The sequence below is a fragment of the Rhinatrema bivittatum genome, chromosome 9 (assembly GCF_901001135.1).
Source record: "Rhinatrema bivittatum chromosome 9, aRhiBiv1.1, whole genome shotgun sequence".
NCBI classification, from domain to species: domain Eukaryota; kingdom Metazoa; phylum Chordata; class Amphibia; order Gymnophiona; family Rhinatrematidae; genus Rhinatrema; species Rhinatrema bivittatum.
The window spans coordinates 127,286,137-127,308,955 of record NC_042623.1 but is presented as its reverse complement, the minus strand read 5'-3'; the positions used below and the strand labels follow the sequence as shown (position 1 = coordinate 127,308,955).

General features: G+C 43.0%; 1 protein-coding gene across 4 annotated transcripts in view; it reads left to right on the top strand.

The window, feature by feature from the left end:
* Nucleotides 1-22,819, top strand: part of NUP205 (nucleoporin 205) — a 558,669-nt gene that overhangs the window by 107,307 nt on the left and 428,543 nt on the right. For all 4 annotated transcript variants that reach the window (XR_003858760.1, XM_029616971.1, XM_029616970.1 and 1 more), the window contains 2 exons: nucleotides 8,580-8,696; nucleotides 18,483-18,620. Coding sequence is in view for 3 of the 4 variants with exons in the window: in XM_029616971.1 (XP_029472831.1) it covers nucleotides 8,580-8,696; nucleotides 18,483-18,620 (255 nt within the window). In the remaining variant the exon portion in view is untranslated. The remainder of the gene's footprint in view (nucleotides 1-8,579; nucleotides 8,697-18,482; nucleotides 18,621-22,819) is intronic.

Here is a 22,819-nt window from a genome sequence, read left to right as displayed (position 1 = left end):
TGGTGGAGCCGTTCCGTGGCTGGATGAAGACTGGAATGCAGGAGAGTCTGGATGAATGCAGGAGAGTCTGGATGAATGCTGAAGAGGCTGGATGAAAGCTGGAATGCAGGAGAGTCTGGATGAATGCTGAGGAGGCTGGATGACTGCTGAAGAGGCTGGATGAGAACTGGAATGCAGGAAGAGGCTGGATGAGAACTGGAATGCAGGAGAGTCTGGATGAATGCTGAGGAGGCTGGATGACTGCTGAAGAGGCTGGACGAGAACTGGAATGCAGGAGAGTCTGGATGACTGGTGAAGAGGCTGGATGAAAACTGGAATGCAGGAGAGTCTGGATGAATGCTGAGGAGGCTGGATGACTGCTGAAGAGGCTGGATTAGAACTGGAATGCAGGAGAGGCTGGATGAATGCTGAGGAGGCTGGATGAATGCTGAGGTGGCTGGATGAAAACTTTTGAAATTCTTCCATACAAAAAATGGTGCTGCCTCCAGGGAAGCTGGTCTTAGGAATAATCCAGAGAGGGGAGGGCCTGAGGGGGTGGGTGACAGTCTGAGTGGTCTGTTTAATGTTGGTGCCTGTTCTTTTTAATACTGATGGCTGATTCCTTTCAGCCACCAGCAAGGTGATCCTCTCCTCTCAGTGTTTCCATGAGGAATTTTTAATGCTGGTAAGTGTCAGCCACCTGAACTGCAAAACGCTACTATGTTTTCAATGCTGCACAAGGGAAGACGAAGCCCTGCTGATGAAGCTGCTCTGTGCCTGGGCGAAAAGACAGAAATGACAGAAACAGTACGAAAAACTGACCATCTGTTCGTCCTTCACAGCGGGAAGAAACAAGGAGAAGCGGCCTCTTGGCCCACCATTGCCCGCTGGATTAAAGAAGTCATCAGAGCGGCCTACATAGAGGCCGGGAAGTCACCGCCTCTACAAGTCAAGGCTCATTATACCAGACCCCAAGCAGCATCTTGGGCAGAATCTAGGATGCTGTCGCCTGCAGAAATATGTAAAGCGGCGACATGGTCCTCCCTCCATACCTTCTCCAGGTTTTACCATCTGGATGTCCAGGCCAGGGAGGACACAGCATTTGCAAGGGCAGTCTTACACAGTCCTCAGGCAGCCTCCCGCCCAGTCCGGGAGTAAAGCTTTTGTACATCCCACTTGTTCTGAGTCCATCTGGCTACACGACAGGAAATGTGGAGATTACTTACCTGATAATCTCGTTTTCCTTAGTGTAGACAGATGGACTCAGCATCCCGCCCAGCTGCCAGTATACATTGGTTTCACCGATTCAAGGTAAGCCTTATCACTTCTTACATGAGTGCGTCCACTCTACCAGGTGTCGACGCCTTCCGGTTGGGAATGCTGGTGGTCTCCAGCTACTATCAATCGGTTAGGGGAATCCTGTTTTCACTATTTCATTGATCGTCAGTACACATATATCCATAACAGCTTTTGCAGGGAAGATTACTGAAGTGCTTCCTGTGGGGGTATATGTACCCGTGCTGACGTCAGATCCGTCTCCAACTGCTAGCACAAGCACACTATACCCACTTGTTCTGAGTCCATCTGTCTACACTAAGGAAAACGAGATTATCAGGTAAGTAATCTCCACATTATTTAGCATACTATTTAGTTTGCTATGTTAATTATATTATGAAATAATGTATTTACTTCTTTCTTCTTTGGAAATGTAAATAATTTTAAATGATTAATTGCTAACTACTGTAAACTGATTTGATATGCTCGCATGAAAAGTCTGTATATAAAAATTATTAAATAAATAAATTGTTACATTTGCCTTGGTCCAAAACATGATCAGGCAAACTGTACGGATTGTGGATGGATGTCCCCAAGGGCACAGTGCCATAGAGCAGCGTGGATTGTCCAGCTCAGAGAGGGCAAAACGGGCTCGTATGCCCCTCTGATGCCTCAGCCAGGTCGGCTCTGGGACCACAGTCAACCCCCAAGACCCATGCCCATCAAAGGTCCACCTCTGCTGACCCTCCAGGTCACAAACAGAAAAAGAAAATGAAAAATCCTTCGATGCAAACAGCTGGGGACGCACAGTTGATGCAGCCTGCGTTGGATGCTTCGACACCGAAGGATAAGCCATCTCAGCGGCGCCCCGAGGCCTCGGGGAAAAATCAGCAACATCGGCGGATCGACGCATCAGAGCAACCTCAACGCAGCGGACCAGCGTCGACGTAGTGAAGGAGCGCCGATGCACTGAAACATCTGAAGAGCGTCGACACCCAGGAACTGATGAAGATCGACGCAGTAGCGTATCTACACCTGTAAAAGAATATAAGAAACACACATCAGGTCATAAAAGGCTTAGAAGTCCATCCCCACTTTTAGTGGTGGACTCGGAAGATTCTTTATCTCCTCCACATTTATCGGAAGGTTCTTCCCATTCATTGGAGATTTTTTCAGGACTTTCTACTTCATCTCAGCATCGTAGGAGATCCATCTATCAAGAACCTCTACATTCTAAACTTCCTTATCCACCTGAGGAAATTGGACATCCTCAAGGCAGCCGTACCTCTATCAGGTCAATAACCGAATATCGGCCCCCCTACATCACTATCTGTATCTGATTTATTGACGCAGATTACCTCTATTTTATCACAATTTCTAACATCTGTTCACCAACAAAATCTACTGAACACTGATCCACTGGTAGAAATGCCTTCAGCACCTATACCAGAGCCAGCACCGAGGACGCTGCCTGCCAGACAATCTCCTCGACCAGTAGATCCTCCACCTTCATCGCCAGGGTCATCAACCGGCTACCCGTCTGACCCATGGGACTTGCCTCCAGAACCGGTATCACCACCGGAAGATCTCTTACTTCCAATTTTTGGAGAAAGTGGGTCACCGATTGGGAGTAGAAACGAAAAAGATTCCTGATCCTAGGCTTAGACTGTGAGTTGCATCAGAGGCCTCTTCTTTTTGTTAATTTTCTCAATCTTTTGCAGACCTAAAGAGTGTGTGAAATTTGGTGCAATAAAGTTAAACAATATTTTCTGGCTCAATTAGTGTTCATCTATATACAGGTAAAATGTTTATATTGCATCATATTCAGTATGTCTTTTATTATTCCAGTTTTGTTCATGATTTTAATTGTTGTTTTTATTTGTAGTTATTCATGTTGTCATATTTTTATGTTACCGTTTTTCAGATATTGTTTAAAATTTTTTTTATGTATATTTAATTTATGTATGTCCTGTATTGTTCACTTTATTTATTTGTCAGTTGTAGCCCCTGAGGCAGCCCCTGGTGGGGCGAAACTCGGCCGGAGTCGGGCACACGTACAAAATGTCTCCTCGCAAATAAAGGTTTAACTTGGACATTTCTTGGTGTCTAATTTACCTCAACCCAGGGCAATAGCACTAACTTCTATAGCCCAACATCTACTAAACCTTACCACTGCCTCAGCCCGCCAAATTCTGACTGTGCTGGGTCATATGGTAGCATGTACATATGCAATCCCGAACACAAGACTTCACATCAGTCGTCTTCAATGGGGTTTAAAACACCAGTGGTCCCAGTTTCAAAATACTTTGTCCACTCAAGTGAGACTCACCAACAGCATGAAGAGGGACCTTCACTGGTGGATCATCCCGCCAGCGCTGACAGAAGGCTCACCACTAAGGCCTCTTCACCATCAATTGATTCTTACCACAGATGCCTCTCCCTCAGGATGGGGAGCCCATCTTGCCAACGTACAAACTCAAGGGTTATGATCGTTCCAGGAACGAACTTATCACATCAATCTCCTGGAGTTACGAGCCATCAAATACGCGCTCGAGCTTTTGAACACAAACTGCAGCATCATTTCATCATGGTCCACACAGACAACCAAGTGGCAATGTTTTATATAAACAAACGAGGGTCCGGTTCATGGAACCTCTGCAAGGAAACGGTAGAGATTCTGGACTGGTCTCACAACAGGGGAATCTCCCTACAAGTCACATATATTCCAGGAATCGACAATACCAAAGCAGACAAGTTGAGCAGGATTTTTCACCCACACGAGTGGGAATTAGACCAGAGAGTAGCCGACAGAATATTTTCAATTTGGGATCTTCCTCAAATAGACCTCTTTGCAACAGAACACAACAGAAAGGTTCCCCTCTTTTGCTCAGTTTACCCCGGTATTCACCGTCTGATACAAGACGCATTCCTACTGGATTGGTCTCAACATCTCCTGTACGCATTTCCACCAATTCTTTTGATCTCACGCACAATACAGAGATGTATCGAGGACAAAGCGAACCTAATTCTTATTGCACCAGCATGGCCGCGCCAGCCATGGTACTCTTACCTACTTCAACTATCAATCTGCAAACCAATTCCTCTGGGGAATGATCCCACTCTTCTAACCCAACAAAAGGGTTCACTTCTCCATCCACTCCACGCATCCTTGAATCTCACTGCATGGAGATTGAACGGCTCACGTTCCAAAAACTAAACATATCTTCACAAATTCAAGATATTTTAGTGGCATCAATAAAACTATACACCCGTCTCAACTATCGGCGTAAGTGGAAGCGTTATGCTGCATGATGTTCCTCTATGAGCATTGATCCACTCACATGCCCACCTGAACGGCTATTGTCTTATCTTCACATCCTTTATACACAAGGTTTGGCTACCGCTTCCTTATGCGTTCACCTCAGCGCGATATCAGCATATCACACTCCTCTCAACGGAGAATCTATAGCATGTCATGGTCTAGTTTCCAGATTTATGAAGGGCGTTTTGCAATTACGAACTCCAATCAAAAAACCCCCAGTACCTTGGGATGTTAATCCAATTCTGGAACAGCTTATGTTACCACCCTTTGAACCACTGCACAGCTGCCATCCTAGATACCTTTCCTGGAAAGTACTGTTCTTAATCACCCTAACTTCCGCACGAAGAATCGGCAAACTTAAAGCACTAGTTCACTATTCTCCTTACTTGGAGTTTTACCATGACAGAGTTACACTACGTACGCATCCTAACTTTCTACCTAAGCTAGTTTCTGCATTTCATTTAAATCACACCATTACACTACCAATCTTTCATCCTAAACCATATGCAAACGACAGCGAACAGCGTCTTCAATCCTTAGACTGTAAATATGCTCTTGCATATTATAAACAATGCACTCAATCTCAAACGAGACCTTCGCAACTCTTCCTCTCATTTAATCCGAACGCGTCAGGCCTTCCTGTATCAAAAAGAACATTATCTTCCTGGCTTACTAACTGCATACAATTTTGTTATCACAAATGTTTGGAATCATGTGTACCACACCAAATCTGTGCCATGGCTGCTTTTGTTGCTCACTTTCGTGATGTGTCTGTTAGATATCTGCAAAGTAGCCACATGGTCTTCATTTCACACTTTCGCATCCCACTATTGTTTGGACAAACAAGCGGAGGATGATGCAAAGATGGGGCGGATAATTCTCCAAAAGAACACTAAATAGTGCAACAATTTCAGAACTGTCCGCCTCCTATTATGTATTGAGTGCTCACTGACATACAAATGACCATATGCTACTGCGCTCAATACTTCAGCTGGGGACTCCCAGACAGCATGGCTAATTCAGCTGCTTACCTAGAACATAAGAACATAAGAAATTGCCATGCTGGGTCAGACCAAGGGTCCATCAAGCCCAGCATCCTGTTTCCAACAGAGGCCAAAACCAGGCCACAAGAACCTGGCAATTACCCAAACACTAAGAAGATCCCATGCTACTGATGCAATTAATAGCACTGGCTATTCCCTAAGTAAAATTGATTAATAGCCATTAATGGACTTTTCCTCCAAGAACTTATCCAAACCTTTTTTGAACCCAGCTACACTAACTGCACTAACCACATCCTCTGGCAACAAATTCCAGAGCTTTATTGTGCGTTGAGTGAGAGAGAATTTTCTCCGATTAGTCTTAAATGTGCTACTTGCTAACTTCATGGAATGCCCCCTAGTTCTTCTATTATTCGAAAGTGAAAATAACCGTCACATCTACTCGTTCAAGACCTCTCATGATCTTAAAGACCTCTATCATATCCCCCCTCAGCTGTCTCTTCTCTAAGCTGAACAGCCCTAACCTCTTCAGCCTTTCCTCATAGGGAAGCTGATCCATCCCCTTTATCATTTTGGTTGCCCTTCTCTGTACCTTCTCCATCGCAACTATATCTTTTTTGAGATGCGGCGACCAGAATTGTACACAAGTTTGCTTACCGTAAATGGTGTTTTCCGTAGATAGCAGATGAATTAGCCATGTTGACCCTCTCGCCTCCCCGGACAGTTCCAACATTGCATACCTTCTTGCTTTGACACAGACTGAGGAGCCTCAAGCAGGCACAGGGACAGGCAGGAGGGAACACCTTATCTAAAGACTTTGTGTGGTCTTAGAGAGCTCTGCCACCTAGTGGCACGGAGGACGTACCCAGACAGCATAGCTAATTCATCTGTTATCTACGGAAAACACCGTTTATGGTAAGCAAACTTGCTTATGCATAATCATGTGGACGGTGGAGGGTCTTTGCCGCATTGCAGGTCTTTTTCCCCCCTCACCATTTCTTCAGGAGGAGAACTACCATGCCTGTATGCCAGGCTGTTATACCAGGGTCAGTGTTTTTCTCTCTGACTGCCCCCCCTTTCTTCCAAGGGTGGGGGTCTTTCTGAATTCTGGACCTTGCCTTGGCTGCTCCTTGACTCCTGGCTTATGAGCTTAAGTTGCAGTATTGTCTCTGTCTGCTTTTTTATTTAAACAGGCACATCTTGGTAAAGTACCCTTCAGTGTATCATGGCAAGTTCTCTTGTTTTTCCACTGAGACAGTGCTGTTTTAAAGTTCATCTGGGCAAAAGTTCTTTTTTACTTGCTGTGACAGTGCTTTTGAGGCCTGTCAGTATTGTCTGCATATTTCTTTGGCTATTATGATTCATATTTGCTGCTTTCAGGGGTAAAACATGAAATATCTCCTAGGATGAGGAAAATACTAGATATCTAGTTAGCATATGTTTCCACTCTTCCACACACAGCTAGAAATCAGATTTTGAATTACTTTTAAGGGTAGACTGATTGTTTCATTATGTTCTAAGATGCAGGGACTTTGTCTCTAGCATGATATGGGATGGGGAGAGGGAAGGGAGAAGGGATAGGGAAGTTAGACCTTTATGGTTTTCTTTTAAGAGATAATTGTTCATTGTTGTAAATTGATACCACTGTGAATAGACTGTATGATTTGTGTAATCACCAATAAACAAATTTAACTAAAATGTTAGAGCAGCTTTACAAGAAGAACAGAGGATATTTGTCTAATCTAAAATGTCGTGTTAAACTTTGACAGTACTAATTGATACATGGAGCAGAGATCTGGGGATTTTTCTGGAGGAAGAGGATTTGAGTTCCTGTGCTCCATTTAATAAGTATACAGTGAATGTGATTTTTGAGAACTCTGCAAAATCTGGTACTATTATCTCTTGTGCTTTTCAGATGGGGAAAGTGTCTTCTGGTTGAAATACAACCAGACCAGTATAACATTACTCCTCTGCCTGTGGGACTCTGACCATAGACAAATTTTGGCACAATATTGCCTAGGAATTGATGAATATGACAAAAACAATTATCTTTCACAGCATCTTTTTGTCTTAGGTTATTTACTACATAACATCTTTATGAATAATTCCCATAAGCTGTTTCTTTTAATATTGTCTTTTTGCTAAAATTTGTGTCTTAATTTAATCATACACCTCCTGATGTATGCATGTGGAGAAGCAAATTATTTGACATGATCCTTATGGAATTTCACACAGCTCACCTGTTTTCATTGAAACAGAGAACATTTTCAGGATATTAGGGAACCTTTTATAAACATGCTACCTGTGAGCAAATAATTGAAAATGTGACTGCTTTGAGGGATGTCCACATATGTTTTTAGTTTACAAGTTGTCTGTGATTCAGTGATGGGGTGCCCAGACTTACATATTGCTATGTTTAGCTTTAAGTGTAGACTTGTTATCTAACATCATTCTATTACTTTTCCATGGAGTAGTGCTTGTTTATCATATCTCTTTGTAGGCATATTGTTAGGAAAGGCTGGGAATTTAAAAGTTGTAATTCTGAACTGTTTGACTTTTACTGTAATTGTGCTTACTTTTCAATAAAAATATTTACACACACAAAACCCAAAATTGCTTTCAAGCTCACTCAGTTTGCTCTCTTTATAAATTACACTATGCAAGCATTAAGAATACTGACTGTATATTTTAGAGATTATTGAGATTGCACCCAAATATCCTGGTTTAAGGGTAAGGTTTATTCCTGGTATGCACTAAACAAACCTATTTTGAGACAATCTCATAAAAGGTAACAAAGAATTGGGGAACATGCAAAGCAAATCATGGAAAAGAAGAAGAGGAAGTGTAAAAAAGAAGTTGGATTGTGGTTCTAACAGTTGCAGTTGTATGACTTTCTGCTTGAAAAGTATAACATGGTGTAAAGCACTCTGATGAAAATAAGCTGTATTATTCAGTTGAGCATTAGTTATTAATAGAAACATTTCTTTTTACTTCCCCTGCAGGTGAAACAGTTAAAAAACCGAGCAGAAGAAGATGCTCGGCTGATCCACATGAGCATTCAGATGGGAAGTGAGCCGCCAACCTCCCTGCGACGAGATATGGAACATCTCATGCTTTTGGTAATGCCTCTGATCAAATGTTAACCTCACCTGATGTCATTCTTTTCCAGCTGGAAAATCCTTTCTCACAGGACAAGCAGGATGGTAGTCCTCACATATGGGTGACATCATCAGGATGGAGCCCAATCACGGAAAACTTATGTCAAAGTTTCCAGAACTTTGACTGGCCCCTACTGGGCATGCCCAGCATGGCACCAATCCTGCAGCCAGCAGGGGTCCCCCTTCAGTCTTCTTTTTTCTGCGCAGCAGTAGCCTCGCGGTTTAGGAGCTCCAAAGAGATTCCTGACAGGAATTTTCCTCACGGACTTACTTAAAATTATTTTGCCCCACAGGGGTCCCTCCTCTAACTTTTCTTAGGCCGCGGTACTCCGGTAAGTTTTTCACCGTTTTTCGTCAATTACCGTCGAGTTTGGCCCTCGCGGCCTACTGGCAGTCGACCATACCGCGGCTCGATTTTTTTCTATGGCCATGGCATCGGGTTTTCGTCAGTGCACGTACTGTACTCGCACCATGTCTATCACAGACCCTCATGGAGTCTGTGTAATGTGTTTAGGCCGTGAGCATGATGTCCTGACTTGCACCAAATGTGCCCCTATGACACCAAAAGGTCGCAAAGCCAGAATGGAGAAGTTGGGACTCCTTTTCCGTGGTCACACCCCGACGCCGTCCATCGCATCGATGTCATCTGAACCGGCACAGTCGAAGTCGCACCATAGACAATCGTCCGGTGACCGCTCGCCATCGACGTCTTCACGGCCATCGACTCCCGTTTCTCCCCCTCAAGATCGAGGGGATCGAAGGGAGAAACATCGCCATCGGCATCGTAAGTCTCGGACCATCAAGGGAGCGAAATCATCGACCTCGCCACCATCGAAGAAGCCCCGTCCAGGAACAGCACTGACCACTCCTGCGACCGGGACATCAAGGCCACCCTCACCCGATCAGGGTTTGGGAGTCGCGATTTCGCCTGTAAAGGTGGTCCCTCCGACTGTGCCTCAGCCTCCCTCTTCCGCCACAGAGCCGGAGCTGATTGCCCAGGTTTCCCGGAAGAACTGGATCGGCTGGTCCAGGAGGCCATCGACAAGGTGATGCAACGACTCCAGGTTCCTCCAGCACCGCCACCGGCACAGAGAGTGGATCCGGTCACCGACCCGATTCCAGCAGCGCTGGCAGCACTGCTGTCCCGGATGGAGGCACTCATGACAGCCCTTCCACCGGTGATTCCCGGGTCTCCGATGGCTCCGGTGCGCTCCCCGATGACAGCCTCATCGGGAGGAGAAACACCGTTTCGCATTCCTCCTTTGGGGGCATTGCCTCAGCCATCGATGCCATGTCGTCCCTCGCCACCGATTCATTCATCGGGAGCGATACGCACGTCGGCGCCATCGATGCCGGCACAGATGCCCCCAGGGCGTCCACGGTGCCCTTGGTGATTCCTTCGATTTTTTCGGAGCCTCAGCCGGGCCCTTCGGGTATCCAACCCCCTTCTCATCCTACAGGTCAGCCTGCTGATCCTTATGACACCTGGGGTGATGATACTTCCACAGACACTGATGATTTACCTTCACCTCCTTCTCCTACTGAAAGTAGAAAGCGTTCTCCTCCAGAGGACCTCTCTTTCATTAATTTTGTGAAGGAAATGTCGGAATTGGTCCCTTTTCAGCTTCAGACGGAGCAAGATGATAGGCACCAGATGATGGAGCTTCTCCAATTCCTGGATGCCCCTAAAGTGATCATTTCTATTCCCATTCATCAAGTTCTTCTTGACCTCCTCAAAAAGAACTGGGAAAACCCTGGATCCATTGCCCCAGTACACAGAAAGGCTGACACTACTTATCTGGTACAGTCAGCCCCTGGCTTTCAAAAATCTCAGCTTGACCACCACTCAGTTGTGGTAGAATCAGCTCAAAAGAAAGCAAAAAGGACGAAACCACATTCCTCTATCCCTCCAGTCAAGGAACACAAGTTCCTAGACAATATTGGTTGATGAGTGTTTCAAGGGGCCATGCTCATCTCCAGAATTGCTTCTTACAGCTGTACATGACCCAATACAACAGGGTCATTTTCAAGCAAATACAGGACTTCTCTGAAACCCTGCCTGACCAATTCCAAAAACATCTTCAAACCCTTGTCAACAAGGAAAGCATGAGATAAGAACAGCTTACGATATCTTCGACACCTCCACTAGAGTGTCTGCAACTGCCATTTCGGCAAGATGCTGGGCCTGGTTCAAGTCTTCTGACCTTCGCCCAGAAGTACAAGACATGCTCTCTGACCTGCCCTGCATAGGAGATAATCTGTTCGGTGAACAGATTCAGCAAATAGTGGCTGAATTAAAGGACCATCATGAGACCCTCAAACAGCTCTCATCGATACCTTCTGACTTCCCTTCTAGACAGCCCTTCAAGAAGGACTCTAAGAAGTCATTCTGCCGCCCAAGGAAGTACTATCCCCCACCAACAAGGTCCCGAGCTACGAGGCCTTATCAAAAATCTCAGCCTCGCCAGCCCCGGAAGCAAAAGCCACAAGCACCTCCCCAGCCGGGGCCTGCTTCAGGTTTTTGACTTTCACTTGGAGAGCAGCAGCCTGATCCCTCTGCCAGGCATACCAGTGGGAGGTCGATTGTGCTACTTTCATGGAATGTGGCAATCAATCACAACCGACCAATGGGTGCTAGCAATCATTGCCCAGGGTTTGTTTTATTTATTTATTTAAAAATGTTTATATACCGCTTTTACAATTCAAAGAATTAATCAAAACGGTTTACAACCAAACATATACAATAAATAAACTAGACAAAATAAAACAAAATAAAACAAATAAAAAGCTAACATAGCGCAGTATACATTCATGTCCAGCAATTTTCAAATAAATTAACAAAAGGAAATATTATGTCATGTGAATATGTATAAATTGAGAGGAAGCAGTTGGAATGAATGGAAGTTGTTTTATGAATTAGTGGTTAAGGTATATGCTTTCTGAAATAGTTAAGTTTTCAATAGTTTTTTGAACTGTTGTATTGATGAAGTAAGACGGAGGTAATCTGGAAGTGAATTCCATAAAACAGGACCTGCTACTGAGAATGCTCTTTTTCTGGTTAGTTCAAGTTTTGCCAATTTGACAGTAGGAATATCTAATAAGTTTTTTGAAAAAGATCTGAGATGTCTGGTAGGTTTATATATGCGAAGATTGGTACATAGCCAAGTAGAAGAGGTGTTATAGATGAGAGAATGAATAATTGATAATACTTTAAATTGAATTCGATATTTAATTGGTAGCCAATGAAGTGAAAGTAAAACTGGTGTGATGTGAGTTCGACGTGAAATACCTACTAACACCCGAGCAGCAGAGTTCTGTATCATTTGTAAAGGATATAAAACAGAATCAGATAAACCTAGGAATAAGGCGTTGCAATAATCCATACCTGAAAAAATTAAAGACTGTAATACTGTACGATAATCTTTGAAGAAAAGAAGAGGTCGAATTCTTGTAATTTATAGAAAGATTTTTTTGTAATGTTGGAAATATGATTAACCATAGAAAGATTGGAATTGATTGTAATACCTAAGCTGATAGATGAAGTACTGACAGGAATTGAAATACCTTTAAAGTTTAGATGAGAAGGAGGGCCTATGGAGGATTCTGAAATGGATGAAAGATGTGTAATCATAGTTTTTGAAGGGTTCAATTTTAAGCGGTTGTGGTCTAACCATGTGTTGATCGTAGTAAGGACCAAAGATATTAGAACTTTCTTGCTCTTCCACCGGACTCACCACCTCTACAAGCGTGGAGAGTAACCGACCACTCTGTCCTTCTGGAGCAGGAGGTTTCCCTTCTTCTCCAGTTAAGAGCAATAGAATAGTGTGTGAATGGTATCCCCATGCTGGGTCTCTGGACTGCCTCGAAGCCCGCTGTCAGATAAAATTTCTGGAGCTTCAGGGAATCCGGTATGCCTTGTGGGCATTCAGAGACCAGTTGTCCAAAGAAGTCCCAATTCAGACGGACAACCAAGTTGCGATGTGATACATCAACAAGCAGGGAGGCACAGGCTCATTCCTGCTGTGCCTGGAGGCGGTGCAAGTGTAGACTTGGGCCCTCTTGCAGGGGATGTGACTGTGTGCCACGTAACTGCTGGGTCGCTGAATGTCCTGGTGGATCACTTAAGCTGCTCCTTTCAGCCTCACGAGTGGTCCCTCCACCTGGGGGTGATGGCAGAGCTGTTTCGCCACTGGGGCACACCGGATGTGGACTTCACCTCCCCTCACAAATACAAGGCGAGCACGTTTTGCTCCCTGTTGTCGTGGGACAGACATCTGGCCTGCAATGCCTTCTCCCTCCACTGGGGGAGAGGCCTGCTATATGCGTACCCCCCTCTGCTGCTCCTGCTGAAGACGTAGCTGAAGCTTCAACAGGATGGTGGGACCATGATCCTGGTGGCTCCCTTCTGGCCACATCAAGTTTGGTTCCCGTTTCTGCAGGACTTGTTGGTGTGGGCCTCCTTCCGGCTGGGGATGGCGCCTGATCTCATCTGTTAGAATCAGGGCACCCTTGGCCATCCGAACCACCAGGCATTGCCCTTGATGGCTTGGATATTGTGTACATAGTCCTTCAGCCTCTGGCGCTCTCGGACTGTGTCTCCAGGGTACTGGTGGTGTCCTGAAAACCCTCCACGAGAAAGTCCTACAGCTTGAAATGAAAAATATTTTCCATCTGGTGTACGGGGCATGGCTTAGATCCCTTCTTCTGCCCCCTTCCCTCAGCTGTTGGACTACCTATGGCATTTCTCTGAGTCTGGGCTTCAGACCAGCTTGGTCTGGGTCCACGTGAGTGCTGTCAATGCATACCATTGGAGGGTTGCTGGCACGCTAATTTCCATGCAACCTCTGGTAGACCGGTTTATGGGGGGCTTCTCCAGCTGATGCCCCCTCTTCAGCCTCCTGTCGTAGCCTGGGCCCTCAATGCTGTCCTGGCATGCCAACCAACTCCTCAGTTTGGCCTTAATTTCTTTAATGTATATTTAAGTTATACTATTTAATTTGCATTCCTATGTATTTTCAATCCCAAATAATTAATAGAATCAGTTGCCTACCTCAACGGAAAGGTTTCCCATGCCCCCTCCAGAGTACCCAAAATATCTAGCGTCGCGGACTCTAAATTGAACTCAGAGACCTCCCCCATATGCTGCAAAAATGCCTAAGATCAATGAAGGAAATGTAGTTTTATTTTTATTTAAGTTTTTTTTATATACCAACATTCAAGACAATAGTCCCATCATGCTGGTTCACATGAAACAGGAGTGCAAAATAAACTTAAACTTGAACAATAGTGCTGAAAAAGCAGTTACATGTAACCAGGAAAAATAGAACTTGGAGTGAGAAGGAAAAAGGAAAAGGAAAACCAGCTAATTACATATAATTACATTGTAAGAGGTAGCTAATAGTGATATTGATGGTTATGTGTGTTGATTGTTAGGAGTTAAATAATATTGGAGTTAGGAAAAGCCTGGGATAGTGGCGTAGCTAGATTTTTTGGGGAAAGGGCAAGGTTAACATGGGTGGACAGTAGGCATACAGGTTTAGGCCCTAGTAGTTGTAGTCCTATTGATAATGCCTTAAAATGCACCTGACAATGGATTTCTTAGCAGATTGGAACATCAGTCATGCATCGTAAGTGCGGCTTAAAATATTTTATTTCAATTATTTCAAGCACTTACCAATATTAAAAATGCCTTATTAATCTGTATTAATTAAATTTTATATTTATTGCAGTTTATGATTGCACAACAATATTTCAAACGTAAACAAAATACACTTAACAGAAACATTTGATCCAATCACATAGTAAAACAAATAACGTATTTTTTTAGAATCTTCTTTCCAAAAACGCAGACAATATCATAATAATTAAAAGAACTTAAGGTTTGCAGCAGATGCAAAACAGAACCAGGTTAGCTCATATTAAAACCCCAATCAAAAAAATAATTTCAAATTCTTGTTTCAGTTCAGTAACAACCAAACAACTGCATCCATTTTCAAACACTTTGTGAAGTAATGCAAACTCCTGCCAAAAAAAATAAAACACCTTGCCATACCATAGGAACACAAGGATGGTAACTTTCAAAAGGGCACATGGGCGCACATTTACACGCATGTTGGCGTGCGCTCAGAGATACTGCAATTTTATAACATACACACACGTTTTAAAATAGTCTAGTTGCACGTATCTGTGCAACTAATTTTAAGCTTGTACGCACTCAGCAGCAAAAGTTGGGTTATGGGTGCGCAACTGCCTGTATTTTAAAACGGACGTGCTTCCAACCGAGAACCACTTTCACCAGTTTGTCCACCAGTTTGCCCAGTGTTCTCCTAGATCCTCCCACTAGTTCTTTAGCCTGCACTTCCCCTAAGTACCCCAGACTTCTTAAACCTGTCAAATACCTGTAATATATATATTTTTTGAAACTTACACCTCCTAATTAGCAAAAGTAAAGTTGCGCAACACTGTACCTGGGCACACGCATAGGTACTTGCGCACATCTCTTGGCCTTGCTCTGGAACACTCATGGCCTGCTCACAACACACCTCTTTTTTTTTTTTTTTCTCCAATGTGAGATATTCGCGGATCAGCACTTGTCAGTGCATCTGCCTGCTTTATACAATCAGGAGGACACGAGCTACTGCTACATGCATGCCCATATCCCGATTTTGGCGCATCTTCAGCTTTTAAAATTCATCTTGAACTGTCAGGACTCAAAGAGCTACCTTATTTATGAAAAGGCAGCCTGCAAATGTCACATCAGGCCGTAGAACACTAATATAACACCTAATGGCAAATAGGCTGAACTGCTGCAAATCTCAACACAGATACAATATGCTAGCAGAAATACTGCATCTGTCACACATGTGCCACACAGACCCTTACATAACAGAATAAGAGACTGCAAATTAGAAACAAACTTGCAGACAAAACTGAAGTGGAAAGTCTGAGAAACTAGACTCTGAACACTGAAATATTGAAAATTTGTATATCAATGCATCTACTAATCTTCTAACACTTTATCCATCGACTACGAGTTGTTCAAAATGAATATGATATTAATCCCCATCCTAACCTCCTAACATCTTACCCATTGAAAATTGTAAACCGTTGTGATGGCGAAACCGAATGACTGTATGTAAAACTTGGCAAATAAATAAATAAAAAGCAAAATAAAAATATTAAATTATTTATTTTTTTCACATTTGATGTCTGATCATTTTTCTCTAATTGATTGGTTCCAGTCTTCCCCCCCCCCCCCCTTGTTTCTTTTCCTAATTTCTTTTTCAGGGTCTTTCTTTTTCTTTGATTCTTTTCTCTTGCTGTCTTAGTTCCTTCCTCCCTCAAACACACACAGACATGCTTACGCATGTGCGCTCTCTCGTGCACGTCTCACTCATGCAGGCTCCCATTTCCATACACAGGCTTCAGCTCTGTGTCTCATTCACATGCAGGTTCCCATTCCCCCACACACAGGATTTCACATGCTCTCTCACATGCAGGCTCCCACTCACACACAGGATCTCGCTCTCACACATAGGTTGCCACTCCAACATGCACTCTTATGTGCAGGCTTCCACTCCCACAAACGTGCTTCCTCACACATACACAGGGTCCTACTCCCTCATGTTCTCTCACATGCTTTTTCTCTTGCACACACACACACTCTCCGATTCCACATGCTCTTTCACATACACATACAGGCTTCTCACTCTTATGCTCTATTTCTCTCTCGCTGTTAAACAAGGGGTGTGTGTGTGTATTGGGTACTTGATTTAATAGCAAGTCTTGAGTATAAAAATCAGGCTTCACTCCTATTCTCTCTCACACACACGCATATGCTTCTCACTCCCATGTTCTCTCTCTCTCTCTCTCACATATACAGGCAGGCTTTTCACTCCCATGTAATATCTCTCTCATTCACACACTCACTCTATCAGGGCCTCATTATCTCTTTCAGGCCTCCTTGCTGCAAGTCTTCCTGTTCTCGGGCCACCGCAGCATGAGCTGTGCAGTAGTCCTGTGGCACCTTCTCATCTTAGGCCGCTGCAGGATGAGCTCCATGGTGGCTCTGCAACACGGCCTCCTCTTCTCTGACTGTTGCAAGATGTGCTCTGCCGCAAGCACTCTCAAGCTGCTGAGCAATGCTGATTGGGTGGGCCACAGCCTACCTGTGGCTACACCATTCGGATTGGGACCAGCAGAAGGATGATATCTGCAAATAAGAGCTGTAAAGTGAACTGCCTTGGTCTTACCACATGAGGATGTCAATAATTCTTCTGATTTAAAGACTAAGGGTTCATGGATAAAATAAAGAATAATGGGAATAGACGCCCCTGCTTAGTTCCTTTGTATAAATTAAAGGACTCTGATAGCATACAATTAGCCCAAATGTTTGCTGCTGCATTAAAAGTATCAAACTTGAGTATAATGCAAAGGTAGACCAGTAAACCCATATGCTTGCAATGTAGCTTCTAGAAAAGCCCAGGAGGTCCTGTGAAAGGCATTTTCTGCATCAAATCTTATTAAAATTGGTTCTGGGATATTGCTCGCCAATATTCCTCAAGAAATATGAACAATCTATGGACATATACCGGATTTCCTCCTCTTAACAAAGCCTACCTGTCCTGTGGATATAATGTAGTAAAAAGTTTAAATGATTAGCTAACACCTTAGCAAAAAGTTTTATTTCAAAATTGAGAAGTGATATAGGCCTATAGAATTTCTACCAGGCTTAGAAAGGACAACTGTTGTGTGCCTTCATTAGTGTAGCTGTTATCTCCCCCTTCACAGTCTTAGCATCAAATAATTCCAATAGACATCTCAAAACTGAGGTTCAAAAAGATGTATAAGAAAAATGTTAAGTCACCGAGCCACAAATATTTAAAAGTCTGCATGTCCAAAATTGCAGGCTCTGTTTCAGACATTTTTATAGGAGTATTTAAGTATCCCAATTGTTCTGTAAGTTGAGGGACCTTTGTGGCTTTATATTGACAGCTGTTTTTAGTTATTGTTTTTTTGGTTCTTTAATGATATTTTATGGGGTTTCTTTCTTTACAGTATGTATCCTATTGGGTTTTGCTAAGATTTTTGTCTTGATTTTTTTTTTATAATTAAAAATGCTAAAAAGAGCCTGCCCTATTGCATAGTGGCACTACTGCACTCTGCCATGTGAAGGGGGTTGTAGTCAGTTCTTGACTCAGATCTTTTTCTCCTTGGGTTGGCTGTGCCTGGTGGTGATGTGGAGGCAGTTTTCACACCTTCTGGGAAAGAAAATGGCAGCATCTAGTTGCCAGATTGGGATCCACAATTGCAGAATTCTTGGTGCATGGCCTTGGCTTGAGACCATCACAATAGTGAAGCGACTAAAGTATATTTGGAGGGGGATATAAAATGTGAGAAAAGGCTCAATGATACCAGGTCCCAGACCTGTTTTCAATTAAGCTGGAAAACAAAGGTGCAGGAGGAAACTTGTGGGCAAAAAGTATGTTATGTTTTGATAACCTTTTCAGCTCACTTTACTCCGTACTTTTTTCTATACATTGTTTTGATATGCTGCCCAGGGTGCCTTAGCATATAAAATGATCATTTTATGTTCTTACATCATACCTGCTATTTGTTAGACATGCTTGAGCATAAATAAGTTAATTAGGATAGAGGGCGATGAGCTGTGAATGAAAATAATGATCATTGTAAAATGTTCAGTTCTTTGCTGCTGAATGCGTTAATATTTAAGCTTCTTAATCACAGATTGGAGATGTGTATAAGAAAGATCCCTTCAACCTGGAACTTAGCCTCGAGTACTGGTGTCCATCGGAGCCTCTCCAGAGCTCAACCATCATGGGCTATTACCAAGGAGTAGTCCACCAAAGACCTCCTCAGAGACAGGTAAGCAAATTTAATTTTCTTTGAAATTTATACAGTGGTTGAGCTTTCTGAGATGCTGTGTAACTTGCTAGTGGTTCAGTTAGGGTTAAAACATTGGCCTGTGATTTTTGTATGCTGTAAGAAAAAAATGTTTTATTTATTTATTTAAATAATTTATATACCGGAGTAATAATGGAATAATTAATTAATAATTAATAATAATTAATGGAAGTGCTTGTTTTGTGTCTGGGTTCACAAGGCTGGTAGTGTCTACTAATTTGTACAAGTGTGTGGTGCTATGGTGTGTGTGTGCACATATTTGTGAGATAAAAATGTATGTCTAGGTATATAGATAAAACAGTAGGTTTGTACAGACCCTATGTTTGGCTAAGCCATGTGGTGAAGGGACATTGTTGAAGACTGAAAATCACTCAGATAGCAGATATGATTTAAAATTATGGCTCTCAGGGCCAGGTGTATTAACGGGTTCTTCTCATTTTGTCTCTATGGCTACAAAGTTTAGTATATTCTGTCTTAAGTGTGTAAAGTTAATGTAAAAAAATGTTAAGGCCTATGTACACAGAACCATATACCATTTTATACAACATTTTTATAGATATACAATATTGTGTAGATTTTTATTCAGGCCGCATGTGACCCGAGCCAATTTTCAACAAGACCTGGCCATGCGTGCAAAGGCCGGTATGTGCAGAAGTGCCTGGCCGAAGGAAAGGGGTGGTCCAGGGGGGGCAGGACTGGAGGCAGCCGGTACAGCGGCCATTTGCTGCTATACCGGGGAAGGGACTGCCGACGTGCGCAAGTTGCTACTGCTCAAACGGAGCAGTAAGCAACAAAATAAAATTTTTTTTTAAAAAGGTAGGTGAAAGAGTTTAGTGGGTGGGGAGGAGAGGGGGTAGGGACATTCCCTCCCAGTACGCTCCTTAATTGGAGTGGACTGGGAGGGAACTGGGAGAGGCCCGATCTTGTCACCGCGCGTATGTTTGTAAAATTAGGCCCCCTATGCGTGCCGGATTATAAAATCCGGCGCTCATGTGTGAGTGGCCCCCGGGTTTTATAACATGTGCGTGCCGGTAACAAGATTGCCGCTGCTTTAAAGCGATCTTTTAAAATCTGATGCTTTTAAAATCTACCCCTATGTATATAAATGTTGGTTTGATATACATTTATGTAGTTTGTGGGCACAGAACACATTTTTTTTTTTACACAAGTTTGTGTTGCATTTCTATAAATATTTGTACTTTGACATGTTTGTATTATATTTGGGGCTTCTCATTCTAGGAGATTATAAAATATACATTTAGAGGTTTATTTTTCAGGCAATTAGGTGTTTTTGGTGAGTACCAAATATGGGTGTATATCTGTTTTTGTGGCGCAGATTAAAACTTTGGCATATTTTTAGGTGAACTCAATTTAATAAGGCATAAATCAATATATCTTAAAATTTGTACATGTTGTTTTGCATGGTATGGATGGAGGAGGCAGGTGGCTGTAGGATGTGTTGGTCCCACCCCATTGCACTCTTCCACCAATTGCACTCCTCCTTGCCCTCTTAGTACCCTTTCCATGCCCTGTTCTCCTCTCCATTGTACCTTCTTTGCATTTCCCCTTCTCTCCCCAGCCAGACGCCTGCGCTTCTTTTCTTGGGCCAGTAGGACTTAGGCTCCCTGCTGTTCCGCTGCTCTCTCTCTGCCTCTGGGGTGGGGTTTTTGGTTTTTTTTTGTGTTGGCTGGGCTTCGGTTCCCTGCCCACCTGTTCCAATGATGTCATCCTAGCACCTCAAGATTGGCCTCTTTTCAGATTTTTTCATTTCAAACTGAAAATGCCAATTTCTCCGCTGGGGGATTTTATTGGGAGTTTTCAGTTTAAACTGAAAATCAGAAGCCCTAATTATATTCAACAAATTGTCAATCCTGTATTTCATTTTCATCTCACTGACCAGTTCAGATGGCTGGGTTTTGCTTCCCTAACAGCTGGTGAAGACTGAGAACAACTATTTTGCTGACAATCCTGTACATATGCATCTATTCAGTATTCTCTGTCTTTAACAGATGATAGAGGTGCAAGCCCATCCATCCTGAAAAGGTTTGGTGAAATAACTCATGGGCAGTTCAGACTTAATGACCAACCTCCAGTGGAATGGGGCTTAAGCACTGAATTTTGTGGCCCCTAACTGTCCTTGATCTGCCAGCTCTATGACTGGGGGTCAGTGGCTGGGTGTGATAGAGGATTCTGTCTCCATCTCTTTTCCCCTTCCTGGGTTAAAAGAAAATAACAAAAAGAGATGACAAAGATTAAAAAAAAAAAAAAAAAAAAAGAGTAGAGGAAGAGTTTTCACCTGTCTTCAGAGGCTGGGGCAGAGAGTGGAGGGTCAGAGAAGCAGCTTCTTGTCAGCAGTGGAAACGAGAGTGACTGGAGAAACTTCATGAATGTGCAGCCTAACCAGAGCCATGTCTAAAGTCACAGATGAGTGTGCAAAGTACTGTGGGTTCGGAAAGTTAGGCTGAGAAAGCTGCAGGGGAGGCTTCTTCACCCCCTGCAGAAGGTAAGCATGGGGGATCCTCTACAGAGCAGGGCTTGAACTTTGATGCAGTCTCTGGATCTGGCCCCTCTGGGGGAGGGGAACCTATAACGGTGGGAATAATGGCCATTTTAAGGGAGTGCAACCACCAATGATGGCTCACCCAGGCCTTCTGCCCTTTTCCATGCAACTCTGGAACATGGGGTTCTACAGGAAGAGGGGTGATCTAGACAGGCTATGAGAGATTCTCCTTTCCAATCTGTGAATATACCTCGTCCCCCTGAGTTTGTTGTTGTAATGCATCTCACTTTTTGCCTGAACAGTGGATCCTCATTGGTTTTGTCCATTTCACTGTGCCTTCCACCAAGGAGTCCGGTGGCCCGCTGACGCTAGCAACGCGTATAAGAATCTATGCTCGTCAACTGCAGCTAGATGACTGAGTGTATATGACCAAAAAAATAAGCCCAAAAAACCTCAGAAATTTGAGGAAATATTATTCAAATCACACATGCAACACACAAAACCCCAGTGGAAAAATCTTTTTGTAAATTATAACAGGTAATTTTGTAGGACCTTCATGACCTCAGCCAGTCAATTTTAGCAGGCTGTATAGACCTCTGGTCCAACTTTATTATATTTTAATTATCTTGCTCACTTTGAGTCAAGAACATTTTTTGGAATTTTCTTTGTTAATCATAAAAAGTCATGAGAGTCCTCAGGGGAGAAACAATATTTAACTGCAAAACCTTTTTTTCAAGTCCAGGAGCAACCTTCATAACAGATACTTAACTTAAATGTCGAAAACTGCACATCACCCCCGGGGAGCCTTTTGAAAAAGCGGAGCTGAGATCGTTACAAGGAGCATGTGAAGACTGTTCGGAAAGTCCCCCTGAAGCAGAGTGCGATCGAAACATGGCCATGTCGGGGAGATGTACAGTTTTCGACATTTAAGTTAAGTATCTGTTATGAAAGTTGCTCCTGGACTTGAAAAAAGGTTTTGCAGTTAAATATTGTTTCTCCCCTGAGGACTCTTTCATGACTTTTTATGATTAACAAAGAAAATTCCAAAAAACGTTCTTGACTTAAAGAGAGCAAGATAATTAAAATATAATAAAGTTGGATCAGAGGTCTGTACAGCCCGCTAAAATCGACTGGCTGAGGTCATGAAGGTCCTACAAAATTACCTGTTATAATTTACAAAAACATTTTTCCACTGGGGTTTTGTGTATTGTATGTGTGAGTGTATATGACGCCATGTGGTATATATATAAATGAAAATATAAATCATTTATAAAGAACATTAGAAAAAGATAGTGTCAACTGGTTATGTTTAAATAAATTGATAATTTTTAAGTTAACTACAATTAAGATAAGATTTGACTAAAGGTGTTAACTGCAAGAGAACAGCTACATCATTTAAATCCTAATGGCTAGATGAGACTGTTGAAACTAATACCGCGACGTTGCATAGCCAAAGTCGTGTAGCCCTGCGCAAAATTTTTTCATATGATGAAGATAGTCATTTGTCTGATCTGCGCTGAAGCGAAAGCTGTAGGAAAGTTTTCTACAGGTAAAAGTTGGAAGAGGTCTGGAACCTGGATTTCCTCAAAAGACATCTAGTAAGTAAATCTCACATTGATAGTGTAACAAAATTGAAAAATATGAATCCACTATTTCGCGG